The sequence below is a fragment of the Falco peregrinus genome, chromosome 4 (genome assembly GCF_023634155.1).
Source record: "Falco peregrinus isolate bFalPer1 chromosome 4, bFalPer1.pri, whole genome shotgun sequence".
Lineage (NCBI taxonomy): Eukaryota > Metazoa > Chordata > Aves > Falconiformes > Falconidae > Falco > Falco peregrinus.
Genome location: NC_073724.1, coordinates 93,260,099 through 93,284,647, shown reverse-complemented (window position 1 = coordinate 93,284,647; position 24,549 = coordinate 93,260,099). Strand labels below are relative to the sequence as shown.

Below are 24,549 nucleotides of genomic sequence, written 5' to 3'. Positions count from 1 at the left end.
TGCTCCACATGAAGTAACAGAAGTTGGTACGTGGCAATCCTAATGCACTGGTGCAAACCTGATTTTCAGACTAACTAAGGACTGGAAAGTGACTGAGTGTAATAGAGGCACTTCACATGCCAACACAGAAGACCACCCAGATTTTAAGCATCTCGACATCTCTTTTCCATTTAGCTGTTTCTCAGATTTATCATAAAAAGCACAGCTTACCTCCTACTACATCCTAGCCTGACACCCAACTGTGTGTGGTTGTCTTTACGCTGTGCTGAAAACTTTGGTTAGGTAATACACTGTCAAAGTTAAAATCTAATGTTTCTCCATCCATAAGGTCATTACGGATAATCGACTCCATGTCACAGTCCAACCGTTCAATTAACATGTCATCTAAGTCACTTGGAAGCTTCTCCTGGTGGAGGGAAACAATTCCCACCCTTCCGTAGCCATTGCAACTGTTAACAGGGCCGTACGGATTCATAGCATTCATCTGCATCGGGTGACTCATAGGCACTTGTAAAGAAGTCTTCACTGTCGACAAGCGATTTAGACCTGATGTATGTGACATGGTGTTCACTGTGTGTGACAAGGCACGACCATTAACTGCAGGTGTTGGCTGGTTATGTCCTTGGTGAGAGCGGGTGTTAGGGTTCATCATTTTGTTGTGGGACGGTTGACTGCCATAAGTTGGCATCACCGAGTTAGCAACCATCAGCACACTTTGGCCCAGTGCCCTGCCACCAGCCTGGGAAACACCACCGTCTACTGATGCCAAGATGTCATTGTGCGGCGGAGAATCAGAAGTCAGTAATTCCTTCAGAAGTCCTGCAGGACAGTTATATTGGCTCATCGATCCATAGCTTGATTTATTGTCTTGAAGAGTCTGCATAGGAATCTGTGGCAAAGAGTTCATGCTAGCCTGAGCATACGTAAATTTCCTGTAGTCTGGACTTGGTGAACCTATACTTGTGGTCGAGGATGCGAACGAGTAACCTGGTGTTTGCTGCATCAGGGTAGCAGATGAAGACTGGGTTGACACAGTCATTGACGTATTAGGTGACAAGAGATTAAGGTTATCCAAAAGATTTTCCATGTTCTCAGAATTACTCATCTCTGAAAGGCTAGGTAGAGTAGACGTCATTTTGGTGGCTGATGATGGGTATACCATGGAGTGCACGTCCCCATCTCCAAGATCATCTTGCTCTGGCAAAATAGGAGAAAGTCTTCCGCTAATTGTACTAGCATTAGAGCTAGTTCTAGGTCGAAATGTACTCCAGTTATCAAAGTCATCATTACTGTGAGAGCTGGGGCTTGCAGGCCACTTCGAGAACTGCGAACCGGGGCTGTCACCATTTCCCTCTTGACCAGACTGAAGGGATGCTTTTTTCTTGGCAGCTCTGCCTCTGCTTTTAGCAAACTTGCTGTTGTTATCCATGGATGCTGCTCGCCTCCTAGGAGATTTGCCACTCTTTCCTCCTTCAGGATTGAGCATCCACCAGGAACTCTTCCCTGTTCCCTCATTCTGCACTCTGATGAACTTGCTGTGCAGAGACAGGTTGTGACGGATTGAATTCTGAAAAACAAAATAAGGTGTAAGAAATGGAGAAAACACGCCATCTTTTATGGCATACTAATATTTGTGTTTCCAAACACACTCTCCTTTTGTTACAAAACATAAAGGTAATCGTGATATGGGAAAACATGCCAGCATGGAAACATCTTTTATCAGCTCACCGCTCAAAATTGGCTGAAATGAGCTTACAAGGAGCTGCCACGTCAATTTGTCTGTCATGTGGCCCGATCACATCTGACTTAAAAAGTTAAATAGAATACCGAAGGAGCTGTTCCAAAATACAAATCCCTCATAAAGGAGACAAAATATACTAGAAGACCAAGAAGATGACTGAAGATCTCATTATCAGCTTCACTCTAATGAGTTGAACCTGATTACATGCAGGGATTTTTTATTCTTATTATTTTATGCAAACCTCAGGAATACTAGATCCTGTTCAATGGTCCTTGTAATGGTTTCTCATCCTGCACATCCCTAAACCCCGCAAACATGCCAACCTGTGAGTATTGCCACTGAGCATCAGTGAGGTTTGTATTACTTGTTATCTGAGAAAACACATATGGAAAACCAGTTGAGGATTAAGTTCTAATTTTTATAAATAAACATCACAAATTGCCTAAGAAATCATAAGGGAGAAAGTAATGCAAACAGCACAGACAAAATTGCATTTAAAACCTCAGTCATAAAACCATCTTTCTCTTTCAAAATCAACATTTTAATATGCAAAAATGAGTCTTCTAATACCCGAGGGCACAAGATAACTTGTGCCAAGACTGACCAGAGGTACTGAAGCTTTTCATTATCTCCTCAGCCACTCAGTTCTTAACTACAAAAAATAAAAAAGAAGAAGAAAAAAAATTCCAAAAATCCAAAATCCAAGCCCACAGGCTGACCTGTTCACAAGAGACTACCCTTTGCATTACGAAGCTGTAGATAAACGTTTTTTTCCTCATGTAATTTTCTGCTGAGCACATGTAAAGAACTTTGTATCAACAGAAGAGCTGTCCTATATTTTGACGTAATTGCTAACAAAAGGCCACAAGTTCAAAGAACACTGAAATTGGCAGCCATAGGTGGTAGTAGGAGAGTGGGACAGTAGCATAGTCTACATGGGGACCCACGGTCTGTGCTAGGACAGCAATTCATGCAGAACGAGTGGGAGGGAACCCCAAAGCAACACATGAAATGGGTAAACCAGAAATTAGACCTCAGTAACAGAGAAACCAGCAAACCAGTAGCTGCCTTCCATTCCTAGTTGTTTTTAGCAAGTTGTTTTTCTAAAAAACAAAAAATCGGGGGAGCAAAAATGGAAAGACTGTTTCCAGAAAGCAGTAGGTAAGGCTGATCTTGACCAGCAGGTCAGTACGCCAATTATCTCAAAACACTAAATGGCTGCCAGACCTACAAAAACCCTGTCTGTCTTTCCTGTCTTCCTACCTTTTCCCCTAATCTACCTTGAGTTTTTAACCTGACACCCAAGACCCACTACAGCACCAAACCATGAGGATGATACAGGTTGTGGAGCTTCGCTTGCCTTGCGAGGCAAACCACAGGACGAGGGACACAGCCACTGCTCTGGTCTCTGGCTGCTTTTGCTGTATTTCCTAACCTAGGGTGCTGCCTGTGACAGCAACATCTCCAGAAATGTCTTCCTTCACTCCTCTACCCTACCCATCCTCCTGCGCAGACCGGCTTTCTCAAAGATGCACGTCTTTCCCCACTGCCTATACATTCAGCTGACGGAAGAAAAGGAGCCAAGACCATAAGGAGGGCCTGTCAGGTGAAAACAGTCATCTCACAGGGCCTGACTCAAACCTGAGACAATGGTCTCAAATTCCGTGCAAGGGCCATGACACGTTGTGGACCACAGCAAGCCAACCAGCCAAAGCAGGCCCAGCCACCGGCAGAGCTCAACAGGGATAGCTATTCTGGGGCTGCAGAGACCTCCAGCAGATGAGGGCAGCAAGGAGGTGTGACAGGACTGTAACAACTCGCAGGCAGCAGCGTCCTGAGACTACCCCCACGGGGGTCCAGCTTCAGCAGCAGAAGATGGCGGGACATGGCCTCACAGCAGCTCGCTGCTCAGGCAGCACAGCGAGGAGCCAAACCATGTGCCTCACCTCAGAAGCCTTTCCAACCTCTCCTTCCCCTCCAAAGAACCATCTAACAAATTATCCCAGTTAAACAAAACACCAGCAACAACTTGAGCATTTCCTTACTCAATTTTGAAAGAAAGCCATTCTCATACTAACTCAGTAACGCAGGACTGTATCTCTTCACTGCAGGTAACCCTGCAAACAAAATCTCAGCCTCTATCTATAGGGTGCTGGGGAAGGCCCTGACATTTTATTTTCACCGGGTGCAGGCAGCATGACAGACGGGCAAGCCTGGGATCCACCTCCGGAGTGGCCCACAGCCACTGGGGCTGGCTGAGAAGTCCCACCAGGCTGGCTGGGCCCAGCCCCCTGTTGTCACCCCGGGGCCACCACTGGACCCCCCGGCTGACACAAGTCCAGCTCCAGAAATGTCGCAAGAAAATCATTCTGCGCCTCTGTTGATTAGAAAACCTCCTGCGCCAGTCCATTTCTTTACTGTATTTTGTAAACATACCCAGCTGGCTCGGGCTTACTGCTTACTATCAAAATAGGCATATCAGACACACAAAAACATCAGGCAAGGAAAATATCGTGCTAAGGCTCAGTTCCCTCTTCTCTGCAACAGAAGTGTTAAATATTTAAGAAAATGCTGCTATTCCTTAGTCATCAAAAATGTTATAATCTGGTATTTTTGTACTGAGGACATCTGAGGTCGCTCTTTGAGTAACAGAGCTGTCTCCTAACTCTGCCAGTAATGAAAAAAAAATTTTCCTAACAGGAAAAGGTTTGTGGCCCAGAGCTTGTTACATAAATTCCTGTTTTTCACGCAGCCAGCAGGACATTAAAGAAGCTATGATTTACTAACTTGGAAAAAGTGTTGAAGAGGTAAATCTTGTGAAAATATGCACTGCTGTTAATGATGTTGTGTCTACAAATCTTTGCCAGACGCAAACATGACCTGATAAAAAAGTATAGTTTCAGCAGTGGATCTTGGCAGCCGGAGGAGCAGCGCGGCTGTCAGCGGCCGGAGTGCTCAGTGGCACCGCCGGCACCGGCACGCTGCAAGACACCGTTGGCCACAGCTTTCAGCAAGACTTCAAAGCAAAGCTTCCCAAAACCTGGCCCGAATGATGTGAAAAGCGAGTGTCTGACTTTTGAGGCAAGTTTCCATGCAGCGGCGATGCATGCCAGATCGCTCTGGAATTTTATCAAAACCTGGCCAGGACGGCAGCAGGGCTGCTGCCACCTGTGGGGTGTTTCCTGGGATTGAGTTTCCGCCTTTGAGATAAAGTGCTGGGAGCCTCCGCTCCTGTTGGTCTGCAAGCCGACTTCATGTCATACTTCGGTGTGTGGACCAGGACCTGTGGATACGCTTATCGCTGCTTGCTGATTTAAGAGCCAAAATACGCAAACTCAGTGTCTCCTAAGCACAACATGATGAACACATACCAGCTAATAAAACCCGTGAAGCCAAGAAAATTATTCCTGTCAATCTACACATTTATATCATTCAGCTGCATTTCCAACATTTCCTACAGCCGAATCACACTGCTGCGACAGCACCCTGCTTGCTGCTCTTCTAAGCAACAAAAAAACCCCTCAAACTGTTTTATGTTTTAAAACAATTACAGAAATAAATGGCTCAGCCATTTAATCCCTGGGTGTGAGTACCTCTGCTAATATCTAATACTGCACTTAAAGCCCAGACATTCATACTAAAACATGCAACTTAATTTTAACCTCATAGCTGAAAAAACTCATGCCCCTATTACAATTAAAGTTGAGGTATATAATTATTTTTTCAGTACATTGTTTTGGTGTTTTACTGAAGAAAAGCACCCAAAACCACAGTTGATTCGTCAAACTTGAGAACGTTGTAGGCCTGTACTTCCTGAAGCAAGACCATGCAGCTGGCCACCCTTCCTCCCCCCCAGTGCCTTGGTGTATGCAAGGGAGAGGGAAGCAGAGCAGAGCTCCTATTGCAGAGCTCCTGTGTAACTCCGCAGCAAACCTCCTCAAGCAGGATTTAACTGTGAATCTGTGAGTATCTGGGGAGCTGCAAGACCAAAACTTTGTAAAAGCACCTGTGAGTGCCCACGATATCTCCCACCCTTCATACCCTCACAGGCAGGCACAGGCAGCACCCATTCAGCCACAGTGCTGCGTTAGCCACTGAAAGGGAGAGCAAGGAATGGATGCAACAGCTGATACATTTTATAAAAATGTGTGGATTTGCTATCAAGGTGCACACACAGAGTGTACTGCAATACAAGACACCATGGCATCTTGGGAAAGAAATTCACCAGTAACTAGTAACAAAGGCAGAAGGAGTTGGCCCCTAGAGGCAGATGCAGCTGTAACAATGTGGGAGGCCCTAAGAGCAAGACTGCTTCCATAATACACAGATCAAGCATTTCTCTTAACAGCTTAATGACTGCCCATCAATTTTTCATTCAGAAGACATCTCAGCAGTCCACTGCTTCCTACACCTAATTCAACCGCATGGGCTGCACGTGGCTATTCAGCTTGCACTACCATCAGCTGAAATGGCTGCAAACACAGATTGGGCCACAGTATCTGACTGTAGTTCTCAGGTCTCTCCAAACAGTATCTGAAACTCATTTGGAAGCTGGAGAGAAACCTTCAGGGAATACAACACTCAAGACTTCTTCTGCCATAACCCTCTAAGATAATCACAACTCAAACAAAGAAAATAATTTAAAAAAAAAAAAAAAAGAGAGAAAGGGGGCTGATTGCTTATTTATTTATTTGGACTCATAGTTGGAGAATATTGCAATAGGAACGTGCTTGGCAAAAAAGTCAGGGTTGAGGGCTCATAGGAGAGAAGTTCATCTGCTAACATCATCGCTGTTGAGAGGTGTCTGCTGTGATCAGTGGTGGCTGGCACACAAGCCAGCTGTGTTAGCATGTCCTGTTACTGACAGATTACAGCAGGATTCAGAACCAGCACAGTCCCTCTGTGGAGACACCACCAAAGAAAAAGCTTTGCAGCAGAGAAAGGAAGACCCCAGGATTTCCATATGTTGTTACAGAGGACATCAGACCTGTCTCTCAGGGTCTGTGTAGGGGGACTCTACAGCAGGTTCAGATGTTCAAATCACCCTTCTCTTGGAGCCTCCGTGGCAAGCACCACTTTAAAAAGAAGTCATTAAAAACACTCCTAGGGAAGTATGCAAAGGCCAGGAAGTTCACCCGCACAGTTGCTCAGGGCTCCTTCAGCATTAACAGCCAGACAGCAGCAGCATGGGCTAACCATGGCAAGGGACACCACATAGCACCTATCCAAGACCAAGCAGACCATACTTTGTGAAACAGGCAGGTCTCCTTGGAATACTCACACTGCCTGCACCAGCTTTGCTGTGGTTTCCAACCATCCTGCCAAGTTGGCAGAGGCAGGGTGAGGAGGCTAAGGAGGAAAGAGAACATTGTTAACTCCAGATGTACCAAAATTGCCATTGGTACAACAGTCTGGTGTAAGGCAGTCCTGTTTGTCTCATCTAATGACTATGAGATACAGGAAGTTCAGATGCAGATGCTGCACATGGAGCTTGGGTTTGCCTCAGAACTACTGTTGGACACTCAAAAGTATTTGATTAGCAGATAGCATGCTTGTTCATAAAACAGCCTTAGCTGCATTCAAAAGCATGTGGTTCCTGATACCACAAATGTTCACCAATACAACCACACATCTATCTGCAGTGTCAGAAGGTCCAAATGCTAATGAAATAGCTATTTTTGTGACCCAGTTGTAGCATTCTTTGGTTACAGCTCAGAAACCTTCTCCATTGTCGGATAAGAGCATGGACAGAAAGTATGTCATTTAGCCTCAGGTCGAAGAGTTGTATTTAGAAGATGCTGGCAATTTGCCACCAGCAGCTGCATGAAGGTGGAAGGGCAGGATTTCCTCCCTCATGCTTTTTTGGGTTCTTTGTTCTTGGGGGGGGTGCTCTTTTTTGACTTCGTTTTTGTCCTGCACTGTTATACGGTTAAGAAGTTTGGCTGGGAGAAGTGCAGAAACAATTCAGTCTTACTAGAGGGACCCTGCACTGTTTCGCTGTGCTTTTCATTACAGATGGTGGCATAACAAGAGTCTATCCCGGAGCACCACCCATGAAACACCATCTCTAAACATGGAGATTCTTTCATAGGCTGTTCCATTTGATAAAATTTGAGCAAATGTACAAGAATGGGACAGACCGTATATTATCACAATACAACACTGTACACGTCTCTCCTGCACAGAGGGGGGTCTACTGTGACCACATGTCAGTGGTATTAATTTAAGTCCTGCACATTCTGCAGTTAAGTCCGCAGATTTATACTTTCCTACGCTTCCTTCTCATAGCTGTAGAAGACTAAAAAAACTTTGGACACCAAAGGGGCTTGGCCATCCTCCAGGTTGCATCCTGCTGCCACACATGGCACTAGGGACTGGATGGAATTTCACAACCACTGGAGCTTTCTCCTCTGGAACATGGTATGTAGTAACCAAAAACACACGCACAGCTCCAGACATTGATATTTAAGGGACTTGGCTACGCATACTTACATGTCAGAACTGGCAACTCTACTGGCACGTATCTGAGTAATTCCCAATCACTATCCCCAGATACCCTCCTCTTTATTCTAGGTGGAGTCCTTTGAAGTACTTTTCCTTAATGACAGTTTGGACATTTCTAATGAGATGGTAACACCTGCCTACTATCCCTACATAGGCATTTAGAAAGAATGAGTGTAAAAACCATCAACAAGGTAAAGCATAGTATGAGAAGTATACACACAGGGCAAGCACACACCTGGATATTGTTCCACACATGGTAACTCCAACCAAAGCTTCTTATGACCACCCTTACACTTTCTGTACCTCCAAAAGAGAGGCAGAGCCACAACCAGGTTAACAATCACCTGCATCAGTGCCAACATTCTGTTTTACAACCACACTTATTCCTATAACCACAATACAGGCATGATAGAATATCAACACAGCATACACCAAATATATAAACATTTGCTAGCGTTTCAAAGCCAAGGAAACTAAGTGACACTGATTAGGAAAAACAACAGACGAAGATGCATATGAAAACCGTGAGATTTTTAAAAGGGATTTGTAAAATGGAACTTCATCCCTCCCCGGTAAAATCATCTGGAAAGCCAAGACAGCCAACAGGTTTGTCTAAAATCTATTAGTTTTCAGAAGTGAAAGAAAGAAAACAACAAGAACTAAAGAAAAAATTAAAAAAGCAGCAAATAGCCATCAGGATAGAACAGAAGTTGTGGAGTGTAGAAAATAAGGGACTAAATAAACATCAGGTGGAAAAAAAATCAAAGCTAGCAGGGATTACTATGTATTTGGTGATCCAGACAATCCTAATACTGCTTTTACAAAACTGATGCTGTAAGCTTTCTATTCCAGCATATGGAAAACAAGTGTTTGACAAGTATAATGGCTCCTTATTTGTAAATAAGCATTTTTTTTCCACACTATCGAACATATATATATGTGTGTGTATATATATGTGTGCATATGTACATATATCGCTTATGATGAAGAAGCATTTCCCAAGACCACTACCGACACAGGAGGCCAATACTAAGGCCTCACTGAAGAGGAACATTTCAACAAGATCCAGTTATAAGTGGGGCCCCTTCTCACCCTTTAAGTGCTCTCAGACCTCTGGCCTTCACACACAGCCTGTGCTGCAATTACATCAGTAACCAGAAACAGCAAAGCAGGAGGACGCATGCATAACCTGGGTGCCCTGACATCAGTCCCAGGTGCTAGCATACAAAAGCTGGTAAAAGATTCAATTAATAAACAAACAGATGTCAGTGATGCAATTAATGTCTTTCAAAACAGTCCCGCAGAATATAGGCCATCACACGTACATATCTTTTGTTCAAGAAAGGTAAGTGAGAGAACACTTGCAGATACTCCCATGCCACACTGAATGACAGCACAGCCAAGATCAGCACCACTGCTAATATGCGCTCATCACACGGATCAAAACCACTAAAGTTATCTGCAGGGCAATAAGCTGTGGGGAAGGTTGCTGCGATTTGTGACAGGCAGGCAGCCCTCTTAGAACATTCACCGCAGGCTCTAACACAGCAACCAGGAATGCAACTGAATAGGGGACGCAGGCACCGCAGCAGAGGTGACAGCTGAATGCAGAGGACAAGCAGGTTATTGCAAAGGAAACAAGAATTACAATTATAAGCAAAGTTTCTTAAAATAAATAAATACAGTTTTGGAGTAATCAAGTAGCAGTTCATCCATACAATGCCAGAATGACTAATAGTTTAAAGTTTTATTCTGCAGCTAAAGAGAGACTCAGGGGTGTTTATTTTTTTTCAGCCAGTGGGAATAATTATGATCAGTAAGACAAAAAATGTTAATCACTCGTTTCCTGTTTAACAGACAGCCTATTTCACCTCTGCCACTCTCCACGGTTACACCCAATTCATCACAAAGAGTACAGCACTGTTTATAGAAAGCTTCCCCCTTTTTTTCTTTCCAAAACTAAGCTGCCCTTTATTGACATTTGTGAGATCTAATGAAGAGGTACAAATGTGTATGCATGCTAAATATATCAATACTAATTAGACCAGCAGATCTTCTTAAAAGGAGCACTAGAAACACTTTCTCACCAATAAGCAGCAGTAAGGTGAGAAATAGGCCAAAGCCTCTGTGTAAACCACAGGGGTGAGAAACATCACAGTCCAAAAATAGGTCTCATTTTTTTTTCCATTGGCCTTTGAGGACATGCACAGAACTTCCAAGAATGTATTTAAAAAAAAAAAAAAAAGCGGGGGGGGGGGGGCGGGGGGGGGGGGGGGCCACAAACAGATATGATTACTCCAAAAGCTTTAACAGGATAAGTGAAACAACTGGAAAGATCCCTGCCCGAGAAGTCAACGTAAGTGTTAAATGCTAAAAGCCCTGCATTATGACCGAAGCAGAAGGCACAAGCAGAACTAACCCTAAATGTTTGGTTTCAGATGGATCCTTTACTAGGGAGCCACACCTCTTCATCCTCATGTATCAAGACTCTTGGCTTTCACAAAATCACTGATAACCCAAAGGGTTGGAAAGATTGTCAGGACCCAATGGGCTACCCTCAACAGTGGAAAATAAACAATGGTGGAAACTAAGTTAAAACTGAGGCTGGTGAAGCAAAACAGGATGCACTGGACACTTGCCCCATTTGCTGTGCTGCCCATGGGCTAGCTGTGGCTGGAGAGGCTTGAGGACTTATTTAACCTGCAACAGTGTCCATTGGCTGACCACAGACCTATCCCTGGGGACACGGAGAAGGAGCAGCTGTCAGTTTGTACCCGTGGATCTACAGATGGAGCCAAGCATACCTGCAGCACTGCACCTACGATGCACAAACTGATGTGACGAGGACAGCAGAGAGATGTTTGCTTGTTTGCAGGAAAGGCACCAAGCTTGTCTGTATTTCTTACTTTGGGAACCAACATACCAAGTGGGGTATACAGATGCAATAATAGAAAAAAGTTGGGTTGGCTGAGTCTTTGTCTAGATTGGGGGGGGGGGGGGGGGGCGGGAATAATAATAATAAAAAAATACATCTCCTTATTACACTTGTACTAGCATAGCAAAGGGAGTCTTTTCCTTTAGCAAGCAAAGGACTCAAATTCTCCGGACATGGGTGTCACTGAATACTAGTTTTTCAGAAACAAAGAGTCAATGAAAGCAGCAAGCTTCCTTTGCAGCAGGGTTAGCTGTGCCCCACAGGAAATCCCTGGCTGAAGGAAACAGCAAGTCTTGTAAAAAGAAGGGCAAAGCCTTCCATTTACAGGCTGAATGATATCTTATGCTACATCTCACTATGCATTTGATCCTTATTTTGACTACAGCAAGTGCAAGGATAGGCTAGCAAAATTTTAGTATAGTACCCAAAGCTACACAAAGGAAAATAAAGCAGAGTTGAGCCAAATTTTGTTGTTTAGTGCATCTTTGGAGACTCTTTACTGCATCTAGTGATAAAGATGCTGAAGGTTTCACGTTTTTAAGGGAGCAGTGTCAGCTTAAAAAGTAACAACCACCCTCTGGATTTCACCTAATGTTGTAAACATCTGGTGCTGCTGTAGTAACCAAGAGAAACTGAGGAAAGAAGACAGGGACATCTCTCTTTGCGTTAGTTTTTTTTGTATGTGAGTATTCTCCAGTGTATAAAGCCACTGGTTTTACTATTTCTTTTTCCTCTAGCCAATTCTCCCTTTAGCTGTCTCATATATTAAAAGAAAATAAAATACAATTTTCTTGTTAACAAAATATTAGCAGAAAAAACAGACTTCCTCAGTTTTTATTAAAATACTTTGAATGGGATCAGATTTAAGTTCTCTTCAAACTACTGCATCATCTGCAAATATGTAGATGAAGGATACTGCCTTATGCAGTTCAGTATTTGTTCGTTTTTTCTTTGTGTCCTGTTTTTCATTCTTGTTCTTTACCTCAAATTTTGCAGAAGCAAGCAGTGATTTCCAGTTACTCCTCTTCGTACATCCTAAAGAGGCAGTACACTAGGTATTGTGTTTCTACTCAGCTTCTCTGAACACAGTTTGCCTTGGTACTTTTTTCCCCCACCACAGAAGCATGGCAGACCACCAGCATACTCTCTTTGGGAGAGCTCTTTCCAACTCAAGCTTGCTCCCACAGCCTAGTAGATTTTATATAACATGATTTAGTACTACAATGCCCACAAAAAAAAAAATCCTCCAAACTTCATTGTACCCTTGAGCTATATTCCAGTATGCAATGCCCCTCTCAACTGTCCGGCCAGTTGCAACCAGCCTCTTTCATATAAGGTGGCATTTGTACTTAAAGGGTTTTTAGTTGATTTTCTCACAAGAGGGTCTCAGGACCTGGAGGACTCCTAACGGGTGGTTGCACTGTTGATGCCAGCATCTCCCTCTTGAACACTGCTTTCCGTGACATTCTCCAGGCTGCAGTTTCAAGAAATGCTGGTGCTCATCGCTGGTTTTTATAACATCTGTTCAGCATTATAAAGCCACAGTCACCCAATCTTGCAAAACGTTTAGCACCAGCTCTGAACCAAGTTACCCCCAGACATTGCTTACAACTTTCAGTAGGCTACGAGAGGCAGAGTCCTACTTCTCGGAGCAAGCTGGGCACACAGAGGAGGGAAACTAAAGGGTAATTTCTTCCCTCACACCCATTTTGGAAGCATTCCTATTCCCTCACCACTGTAGGCTGTACTCTGCACTTAACAGACCCTTATTAAATCAAAGGACTATTTACAATCTACATACTGGCAAGTCCACATTCCCATAGAATATCATCTGGCAACAGTGACTTAAACCGTCAGCCTTTTATTTACTTGCTTTCTTCCTCCCCAAACAAGAAAAGTAAAAAGGACAAGAAAAAGTCATGATTTTAATGACAAGAATGGAATTAACGGAGTAAAATGCCAGAGCTCCAGTGCATCAGCATTCATCACAATACCCAAACATCCGTTTTTTTTAAAAAACAGTAAAATATTACAATGAGGACAATAAAAAGGAAGATAAACCACACCATTGTGGCTTAAGACCTTTTACATACACACCTGCTGCTAAACAGGTACAGGACCACACTGGACAAAAACGAAGACAGCTCCCAGACTGGGATGCTGTTATGCAAAAATGAGCTTTGCTAGGCATTTTTGATATTATTTTTCTCCTGCTAACTAGTCCTGATTAATCTTTCCCCATTCCTATTTCTCTCCATTTGCTATAAGCAAGGAGGCTGGCCTCACTGTAGCTGCTCAGAGAAGACCTCGCTCATTCTCCCATTCCCCTGGACAAAGCCTCACACAAGGAGGCTCTGGGCACACTGGGGACTGCCAGGTGCAACAGGAGGTGTCCCAGGAGGGACACTGCCATCACCCTCATCAGTTCAGAGAAGAAAACACTGTTTCTGAAAAGTCTAAAGTCTTCCACTCCCCTTCACTAATCCCACAAACTCAAAAAGCTCTTATCAACTTTCCAGTTAGGCTCCCTTCTCCTGGAGGTCACAATCTTCACTTGGTGCAAACTTCACCGTCATTGCTCCCACTCCCCTGCAATGAGAAGCCCATGGGTACCCAGGCAGCCTAAGCCTGCCTGGCTAATTATTTAGATTTAAGGACTGCAACATCCAACCTCGCAATCACAAGGGCTGCCATGAGCCTCCCATCCCTCCCATGCCTTTGCCCAAAGATGAAGGAGGAGGAGGAGCTCTCCTCCAGCTTTCCCCAGAGGTCCACTAAAGTGCTATGGCAAAAGCACAGCTGGGACAGGGAGCTAAAATGCCCTAATCAATTCAAAGGGCTGCAACAAGGAAGTCTTAAGACACTCTACAGGGACTTGCTCAGTATTTGTCTCCTCCTGACAGCTTTTGCTTCTTTTAAGTACCGCAGTTTAGTTTTCCCTCTTGCAGATGTTCAGAGAGAAACAACACAGCTCCCTGTGCAACTCCGAAGATGCACAAGCTCTTTTCCTGAGTGAACTGGCTTGCTAGGTCAGAATGCTCATTTCAAAAAATAATTTTAAAAAATAATTTACAGGACACAAACTTACAGCAGACTAAAACCAGCAGTAATGTCAGCAGTAGGGGTTGTAATTTGCAATAGCTGTCAAGACACAAGAAGTTATTTATTCTGTGGATCACATAAGGGTCTCTAAAAACAAGGATGAAACAGAAAAAAGCAAGTGTGTTTACTGAGGTATGTTTTCCAATATTATTTACCTAGCCAAGTTTGTTTATGAAGTTTTATAATAATTGTCATTGATACATCTATGGGTTTACGTCCACAGATTCATTAAACTGCTGACAAACTCCAGCAGACACCGTAGCCCTTGCTACTCTTGTTTAATTTTTTTATTATTTTCAGTTTTGAAGATATTACAGGGAATGTTTTCACATTTTCATTTTGTTGTAAAAAGAAACTGAAGTATTCTCCTGGAAAGTCAGGTGTTTTCAAGTATTTTCTTTGTTGATTATTCATGTAGTCATAAATTACACAGAGTATTTGGCAGGCCATGCCTTTCCCTGTTAAACCATTTGTTTTTACTTTTTCAGTTATTGTTTAGATCCTGGTCATAACATGCTTCAGCTTGTTTTGAACAGCAAAGAGGAAATAAGCGATATTTTAACTTATATCACACTGTAACAACATTAAGTGCCTACGCAGCAATATGCTGCCTAGTCAGTATTTCCAACTTTCTTCCTGTCCGCTGCTGACTTACAACAGCAAGAAGATAATTCATCATTTTACACAGCCTTGCAACCTGTAAACACAGCTATGGTTTGGCTCACAAGCATGCTCAGAACAAAACACAAACAAAAAGGAGCAAGAAACAGGACACGGAAAAAAAAAAGAGCAGAACATAAAGTAACCGTATTTGCTGAAGGTTTGTTTTGAAATCATAGGAAAACCAAAGCAGCTCTTCTGGAGTCAGCTCACATGCACCCAGCTACTGCAGGTAACACAGCTGGAAGAGGCAGAGCCCCAGTAAGGCACTGTTAGCCTACGCTCACCCTGACACTAAGGCAGAGAGTTAACAAAGAGCCTTTGAACTATATGCCATCCCTGCTGCTGATCAGGATCACGATCTGCTGTGGACATGATTACTAACCCATTGTGACTCCTAAGAGTATGCCCTGTGGATTAGACAAAACAGAGACATCGTTCCAAAAGTCACACAATTCATACAAAACTGTCTACGTGCCAAAGCAGAAATTACAGAACTACATTTCAGGAATTTCTCAAGGATGTTTTCTATAGGGTTAAAGTTGGACATTATCTTTCAAGCACCCAATTCTCTTGCAGCAGGATTTCCGCCTTTCCTCTGTTAGAGAAGTCTTAGGAATCCCAATAAATAAGAGGGAAGAAACATGACTGTTCAACTACGTGTTTCCTTTGGCCACCTTTGTGAAAAATACTTCTTCAAAATCTAAAAGTTTGAGCTTTGACATAACGTCATATTCATGCCTCAAGTCCTCCAAGCGCACAGCCTCCAAAAAACAACTCAAAAAAGGCAAAAGATAGAATGAATGACCACAGCTGAAGAAGTCTTATTTTGGATCCCCCTAAAATGAACTTTGAAAGATCTCATTTTCTAGGAAAATACAGACTTCTGACCCAAAAATAAAGTTATCTTGCTTGGCAAGGTAACTCTCTCTCCCCACAGACATCTACAGTCTACCCAAGCAAACCTCAGTGTGCTACAGCCATCCAAAAATAACCTTCTTTTGGAGGCAGAACACACTTACCAACTTACCTGCAGAACGTTTCTGGCAAAACAGCAACAACAGAACTCCCTCCCCCATCCCCAAATTTCAAGTGTGTAACTAAATAGAAGTACAAGGAGACATGCATGAAAGAGAAGATCGTCTGTAAATCAGAAGAGCTCATGGAACTTTTCAAGCTGTAAACTTCCCAAGTTGCTATGTCAGCCCCTAAAACATAACAATTGGGGATTGGGCTAAGCCAAATTATTGGCAACTGGGCAATAATAGTTTGGGGAAAAAACAGTTTTCCTAAAGATAAGACTGTGTGCATTAATGCTTCTTCCCTTTATCTCCCACCACCAGTTGTATGTATGCCAGGCTTGACACAGGCATCACCATTATCTACTTTATTTTAAATCAAAGTATGCCAGCTTGACAAAGCAACAAAGGACCCTCTCCAACAGAGCAATATTGTAATGGAGCCTCTGTCTGATAAAGTTGGTATCTGAAGCTTGAAGAAAGCAGTGGTAGAAGTTGAGAGTAAACATAAATAATTCCAGTTTATCTGCTTTTACACTGAAGCCTATTGAATATGTCTACTTCACAGTGCTTGGCCTTAAATAAAAATAGGAAAGCTTACCTACCTACCCTTTCTCCATCCTTTCCTCTTCCCTTACTCCCTATTTCCCCCCATAATAAAAGTAATAAAATTAGAGAAGATAACAACACAATAATTATCTGCTCAGAGGGCAGAGTCTTGACCTCAACATTTACAAGCTAGTTGTTGTTTGCCGCAAGATCAAGTCTGTATCTCTTAAAAGGACTACAATTAACAACTGCTCTGATTTAACTACATCTTTCTCATTTACCTAGGAAAGAGCTGAAGGAAAGAAGAACATTTCTTCCAAGACTGGCTTTGTAAAAAAGGTACTTCCAAAACTCAGCTTTGAAGCAATGACTGAAGGATCTGGACCTCATACCTTGAAGGTATCTAGGCACCAATTACTGTTTTAACAAAGTCTAGTACGCCCTTAGACACACCTTTTAATGAAATTCTCAAGGTATCAGCTGAGTTCAGGACCTACCACTTAACACATTGCACACATCAGGATCAAATAATGGAAACTGGCAAAACTACCATGGGCTCAATCCTCCTTCTTCCTCTTCCGTCAATTATTCAAGGACCCCTCATTCACTCCTCCACTGCTGCCTACTTCCTTCAACACCAGCCATCTCTAGGGCATCTGATAAGGAAGCTCAAAATTATCTTGCTCATTTGCCTAAGAACAGCAGCCATCCCCCACACACATATACATCCAACACATTTGACTGACTTTCCAGGGAGAGTAGCAGCTGAGCAATTTTGACAACAAAAATACAAATCGCTATGCTCTACAGCTCTTAAAAATAAATTAATTGGTATTTTAAACAGGAAAAAGATTTTTTTAGCAATTCTCACCTATTTCCATCTATGTTTCTGTTAAGTATTCAAATGTGAAAACATTCAAGACTGAGTGTGACCAATCAAAGCATTAAGATACACACTGGAGAACCATAGAGGAGTCTGTGATTTGTACAATCCCACAGCTGCAGTGATTTCTACGCAGTATAGCTGGCTAATAAAAGCCACAGAAACACATTTAAAGCAGGCTTAAAGGCCTTTTACCCTAAGAAAGAACTTGCCAGACAGCAGCAGTGACAAGGCAATTGTTTCCTGGCACAGCTAAGGGCCCGCTGCAACTTTTGCAGCAGCTTGCACGACTCCTCTACATTGCCGCAGAGGCTGCCCACTTCTCAAATAGCCTTAACCACATAGATTTTTATTTTTTTTAATCAAGTCTATTCGCAAGTTAAGATCCTTTCTACTGTAGCTCTTCTCAGCTTAAAGCCCATAAACTCTTGGGGCCTTAAAAATACTTTTAAAATCCTTCAGAAGGCAGCTAGGGAAGGTAGTGGCAGTCAAATGTCCTCCCTCTGATTGCACAGGCTTTCCTGTAATCCTGGCTTAAATACACCTGCATCACAAGAAGAAAATAGACAGTTTTAAGTTGCTGACTCTAGAAAAAGAGCAAGAACCACCTAAGATTAAACCCAGCCCCCAGACTTTGTTAAAAGGCTGATTTAAAGGATAAGGCCAAAGGAGATTAACTCAAGTACGATGTCAAAGTACACTCAAACAGCAACAGCTTCTTGACAAACACCGCAGGGCCATAAAGCCAAGAACATTTGAGACACCGATACTGCAGAGGAGAATTCATAACCCTGCAGTCTGTGCATGAAGGAAAGCTCTCCCAGACCAGGTTCTGGCACCTGGTAGACTCCAGCAAATAGCTTTGGTTGTAGTGATACAGCACAACTCCCTGAGCCCGCAACCAGAAATGCAGACAACCCAGATGACTTCAGAGTAAGAAAAGCCTCCAAGAGACATACTGTCCAATGGAGAAGACAACATTGCCATTCTTCCATGCATTTTGGGACCTGGTGGTTCTCCTTTCAGATGCCAGAAGCCAGGGAGAGATGCAGTAGCGAAGTGCACAGTTTCAAAGGGGACATCCACAAAACATCAGCAATGTTAGCAAGGGACAGGGAAAGAGGTGGACTTGTCAGCTGCCTCCTCTCATTCCTGCTATGAGGGGCAAGAGGCTTTTGAGATCATCCTTACAGAAAGACTGGTCAGCCCCTCACATGAAGGGAACAAAGAAAAGCAAAGTCCAGGTTAGGAAGCTCTGCCAGTTTGTGGTCATCTTCCCACAAGAGTGAAAAGACATGGGGGAATAACCCCCACTAACAGTATTAACAGAGAAATATTTAAAGACCATGGCTCATACTGTACAGCAGTTTCATCATAGCTGCTTGATAAGCCACAGTAGATACCAGTCACTCGGCGACACTGAGGGAAGGAATGTCAGCCACTAAACCAGGCAACGCTTCCCTGAACATTTTGGGTTTTCTGGCTCCTCGGAGGGAGTCGTGGGCTTACAGGGTGGTAGCAGCAGAGGCTGCCACTCAAGCAGTTTCTGCTTCAAATGAATTCAGGAACCTGCAGCCTCAGCAGCAGCTTCAAAATAGAAAGGCTGCTTCTTCAAATAGACACCCAGAGAGCATCCCTACGAGAGCTTCAGCTGAATACAATCCTGATTTCCAAGCACTGCTCATTAAGAAATGTGGCCAATGCCAGAGTTTCCCCATAGAGAAGCTACTCTTCCACACCACAGCTGCCATCCCCTGAATCTGCATGTAACTGGACTCGTGCTCATTGCTGACAAAATTTTCCTCCTCCTCTTTCTCCTCCTGCCCACACCAAGTTTACTTCTTCTGGAATGATGACATCCCCAACACCGGGACTGAACACTGGCACTTTCCCCAATGAAGAAACCAATTCACCCACACCAATTCCCAGCAGCAAAAGCTGCCAGTAAGCAGGTTACAAGAATTCAATACATGGATAAAACTTAGGCTACTCAGGTCAACAGAAACTTATCACTTCTCTGTCAAACACTCATTTTCTATGGAGGGCATCAAAATACTACAATTAACTTTGCTACTTCTGCTGTATGAAGACCTGGTGCTATTTTTCCTTTGCCTGCATTTTGATACAATATGCTTGAATCTTTTTGGGGTTTTTTGGGGTTTTGGGGTTTTTTTTTGAAGATTAATTTATTATCCATCCTATGAGCCCCAAGATAAGAGAAAAGATAGTAAAGGACATATAAAGAGCACTTGTGAAGATTAAAGACCATAATGATGATCACAGGTCAAACACAGAGAAGGCTGACACCCTCACCGGTATTTTGGTTGTTGACCAAAAGGTTTGGTCAACAAAGTGGTTGTTAAGCACTTTGCGGAAATCTAGCAGAGAAAAAACAAATAGCTGCAAAGAGTTAACTTTCTCTCCCAGATGCTGCTCTCCCCAGTGAGTCAAGACATAAAGACCTGCAACAGGCAGTAAGCTGCCCTGCCTTATCTACAGCACTACTGCCAACAGGCGCTCCCGCCAGCCCCTGTGCCTACTGGCACATGGAAAGACAGAGGGAGAAGAGAAGGGAGAGGAAAAGGTGCCTGGCACCTTTGTCAGACACTCAGAAAACACCATTTTCTCTAGCGCACAGAAGGAAGCAAACAGCAAGTGTTGCAAGTGCCATCCCTCAGCCGTGGCAGCACGCACGCACATGCACACGCATTTCCTCCGGCTTCGTGAAAACAATGAAGTGTGGGGAGGCCGGCTCTTATATAAAGTACATACCAGCTATATATAAAATTAGGAAAGCAGCTGCTTCAAAAGCTCAGTCACCCTTTTATCATCAACAGGGCTTTAATTAGCACCCATCTGCTTCCTGTTTTATACTACAGAACTAACTTTCACCTGTTTCAGCAAAACACCCCTTCCCCAAATGCAAGTGTGTGCATACACATGAACACACAGAAAAAGTTAAACACCATTACGCTAAAGTAATTAACATCAGAAATCTTTGTTCTGAGTATCTGGAATATTTATCTGTTTGTTTTTTTTAAATAAGCTTTACCAGATTTATCAAATTTCACAGCCTACACCTTTAAATCATGCACATCATATGCTTCACCATTAATACTAACTCACTGGCACTCAGGGACCCCAAAAAAGGACTGGAGCCCTGCTGTACTGGCACCGTACTACACAGAGCCTGCCCAGAGGGCTCATAATGGAAGTGTGGGTTTTTCCTGAGGTCCGTCACACACATGAAAGGATTTATGAATAAACAATGGCAAGGCTGATGGTCAAGAATGGATTAAACTCACCCCATTGTTTGAAGAGAAGAAACAACACACAGAAGAAAAATATTACTGAGGGAGGAAATAGCTTCACCTTTGAATTTCCTGACATTTTTCCTCCCACGCTTTTCCCCTTCACGCGTCAATTATTTATTTATTTTGCAGGGAGAAGACAAGTGAAAGTTAAGTACGCCAGCAAAGCTACGTGCTGTCAGACCTGCCCACCTCTCTTGCACAGAGGAGCTACCAGCGCTTGAAAGCTTGCCAGGCGCATGGTATCCAGAGAGCAAAACAAGCATTAGTGAAGCACCAAGAGAAAGAACTGCCTGGCAGTGGCCAAGGAAAGAGCACTGCTTGCCTGCTCCTAGGCCCAGCTATAGGAACGGGAAGAGGGGCAAGTGCAAAATGAGCAGTATTCGTAAGGACCTTACGTGAATTTTGTGAGTACGCGAAGCTTCCTCAAACTCAAAGCCACTCACTGCAGAAAGGAGCTTTTCTTAGCACACCTTGAGCATCAGCTACCACCTCCAATGCTGCTTCTGCCAAAATAAACCTGGCAACCACTCGACTCATGCTCCAGTTTTGGAGTTCTCTTTACGGTTAGAAACCTCATCTGTAACAGCTTTCCCAAACACATAAAGCTGACCTAACTCTTAATTAAGTTTTCTTCCATAGCGTCTTGGAGCTGCTTCCTGAGGTTTTGGACCTTTCTGTCTGCAGGTTCCATGAGATTCACCTCCAGGAGGCTATTTTGGAAGACTGAGAATTTTTTTCCATTCATTTGAAATCTTAAGCCATTTGCTAGGTTGGGCAATTAACTTTTCAGAGACTGCCAATTAAATAGGAGAGCCACGAGAACAGGTAAACATATACACTCCAGTATCAACCATGGCAAGTGCATTTATTCCCCTTTCCCACTTGGTGACAAAAAACAGTTTTCCTGACATCTTCCTTATCAGCGGACTTTTTCATTTTATTCTTTGGGGCTGGAAGAAAAAGACAAGGATAATACAAACACCTGAAGACTGAGAAGTTTTTTTTTAAAAAAAATAATCATCCCAGTAAACAGAATTTCAGCAGTTACCCCTTGCTACTCACAGTGTTATCATGAGCAACCACCCTACAGCATCTTCCTGTGCCCCTTAAGTGATCACACAAGAGAAGGTAACACTGTTGGCAACACTGGAAAGGCCAACACTAACAACCCAACACTGTTGGTTGTAAGACTCTGAGTATTCAGTATTTCCCTAATAAATTTATTTGTAGCATACTGCCATTTGTTATTAAAACAACACACTGAACTACCATCCGTCTCTGTACGCACACATACAGGGGAAACAAAGATTTGTCGAGCATCACACAAGTCTGATAAAGAGTAAGAATTGTCATTCAGAAGTAAAGATTGAGCCTTGTTTTCAAACCTCCAACTTCTAAAAGTTCTCAGCAACTCTTCTGCTATATCACTGTCTAGCAAAGGCAGGATTTTGTACCACCAAGGGAGGTACTAGTGAAAAGAATGACCTGTCTCCAGAGGAAAAAAAATAAAATTGAAACAAATGGGCTTCCAGGCACAACGAATGCTCTGAGCATGTGAAATTGGTGAGAAAGGATGGAGCAAAATGAGCACCAAATGTGAGAAGTCCACAATATTCCTTGGAAAAGAAAAGGTGGCTGACTTTTAACTCAACTGATGCAATCAGATATGGAAGGAATAGGCACACTAGAATCTTGGGGGTTTTCTATAAAATATTTTATAGGTTTTGTTCATTGATAAAACCAAGTAATTTTCTATTTAAAAAAATATGTATAACCTTGTGTTTTCACCTAGATTACACCACCACTTAGATATTTTGCATGATGTCTCAAGCAACATACTACAGAACTTCATCCAGGACTGAAACAACAGATTGTCTCAAGAGCAAATGACAAAATATTTGTAGCAGAAATCCTGGCAACGTTGCATGCAGATGGGTTTCTGAAAAACGGGGTTCCAAGAATGAGTCACCCATGGTTCCAAAAATAAGAGGTAAATTCAAACAAAACCTGGATGCTCACTTAGCAGGGCACTGCAGTCCTTCCCCAGGGTCCCACCCTCGCCACACATGAGACACTTGCTAACCACAAGCCTCTGAAGTCTAAGCTTCAGCTAAATACACAAGACTGGGGAAACACACCAAGTCCAACGTCCTGGCCGTGTAACCCAGAAAATGGCACACTGCAGAGTGACCAGCCATTTTACTGCCAATGGACTCAAACCTGAGCATCAGCGCACCCCCAAAACTGCATGGCCACTATCTACAGGGACTCTGAGCTGCAGCAAGAGAGGGACCATCCTATCAAGCAGGGCCAGGGACATCTCTGCCTGTCGTTGGGGATGTGGGGATGCTGGTCAGGTCTCTCAGCCTGCCGAGGCACAACTGGGACAACCTCAAAGACACTCACCCTCCCCAAAGCACCGGGGCAGGTGTCACGCGAACTGAGGCACAGGGACATGTCACGCTTTAGCGGGGGGAGCACCGGAGCATGACTGCACCATGGCAGAAACAGATGTCTGAGACTTATAAACAGGGATGGAGAAATTTAAAACCTACTGGCTATTTCTCTTCCTCCCCCTTTTTAAGGGAAATCAGAAGCAAAGTTCATTGGACAGTACTGACCTTGTTCTTAATTCCTGGGGTTTGGGATGCACTAATTTCACAGCTCTGTTCGGTTTTGAGAATCTTACTCAGCCAGACAACCATGTTTACTGTGTTACTTTGTTTTTACTGTCAACAGCTACTGACCTGATAGGGAATTCCAGGGTATTTTGAAACAAGTTTGAAACAAAACAATGTTTTAAAAGACATATTTAGTCAATATGTTTCCAATCCCTAAAATCTAGAGCCTTCAACAACACTTTCACTGTTAGCTTGCCTTCCTTGGCAATGGACAGCTTCACACATATATATATATATATTTAAATACTGTTCACAAAGGCTATGCAAAGCTGGTGATGTTTGGTAGGAGACAGGCACTCATTAACAGTTCTAGCCTGAGATGAAAAAGCTAATACACATTTTTTGAAATTCAGCACTCAACCGAGACCAAACTTTTCCGTTGAGATGATTAAATAACTGGCTTGACATATTTTGCATAAAAGACTTAAAAATGTAATATGGATATGGGGGAAGGAGAAGTGAAACAAGAATGGGATAATGACATTTAATGGTCAGAGAGCATTACAGTCTGGTGCACATAAGCAAACAGTGCCCCCCCTTTCCTTTCTTTCCCTCCACTTTTCCCTCTATATATGAAGTTAATAAATTATTTAATTTTTTTAAGCTTAAGAGAGGACATAAAAATCAGGGCTCAAACTAAAAGCTTGGTCATAATAGAGTCCAAAGGAATGTGAAAAGAGGAACAGACAACAAACTCGACACCTTGTAACAGCAGAAGATACAGTACACACCTGTATTTTTTGTTATAATAATTACAAAGCCACACTGAAGTTTATTCATTCTCTGGCATAGTGTAAACTTCCAGCTTACGATCCTGAGTTTTCAAGAAAACACAAAGCTGTTGATGTTACCACAGTAGTCATCTAGAGTATACACTATTCTCAACATATAATTAATTTAAATAGCAATTAGACAAAAACTTAGTTTCTGCCCCCCAAACAGTCAACAATAATGCATCAAGCTGATGACTCCAGTAACTCAACCACTTTCCAGCACTTTACTGGTTCTCCATCATATTCATCTTATTTTGACCAAATACATCTATTCGCCTTGGATAGTCATGTGCAATTTTTTGTTGCTTCAACACATATAAGTAAATTTCTCTCAAAAAAATACACACACACACACACATACACAAAGGCATGAATTAACGTTCATCCA

At 43.0% G+C, this 24,549-nt stretch overlaps 1 protein-coding gene across 1 annotated transcript in view; it reads right to left on the bottom strand.

Annotated features, from left to right (window-relative positions):
- FOXO1 (forkhead box O1) overlaps positions 1-24,549 on the bottom strand; it is a 66,834-nt gene that overhangs the window by 3,825 nt on the left and 38,460 nt on the right. The window contains exon 2 of the mRNA XM_005240264.4: positions 211-1,567. Within this exon, the coding sequence (XP_005240321.3) occupies positions 224-1,567 (1,344 nt within the window). The 3' untranslated portion in view covers positions 211-223. The remainder of the gene's footprint in view (positions 1-210; positions 1,568-24,549) is intronic.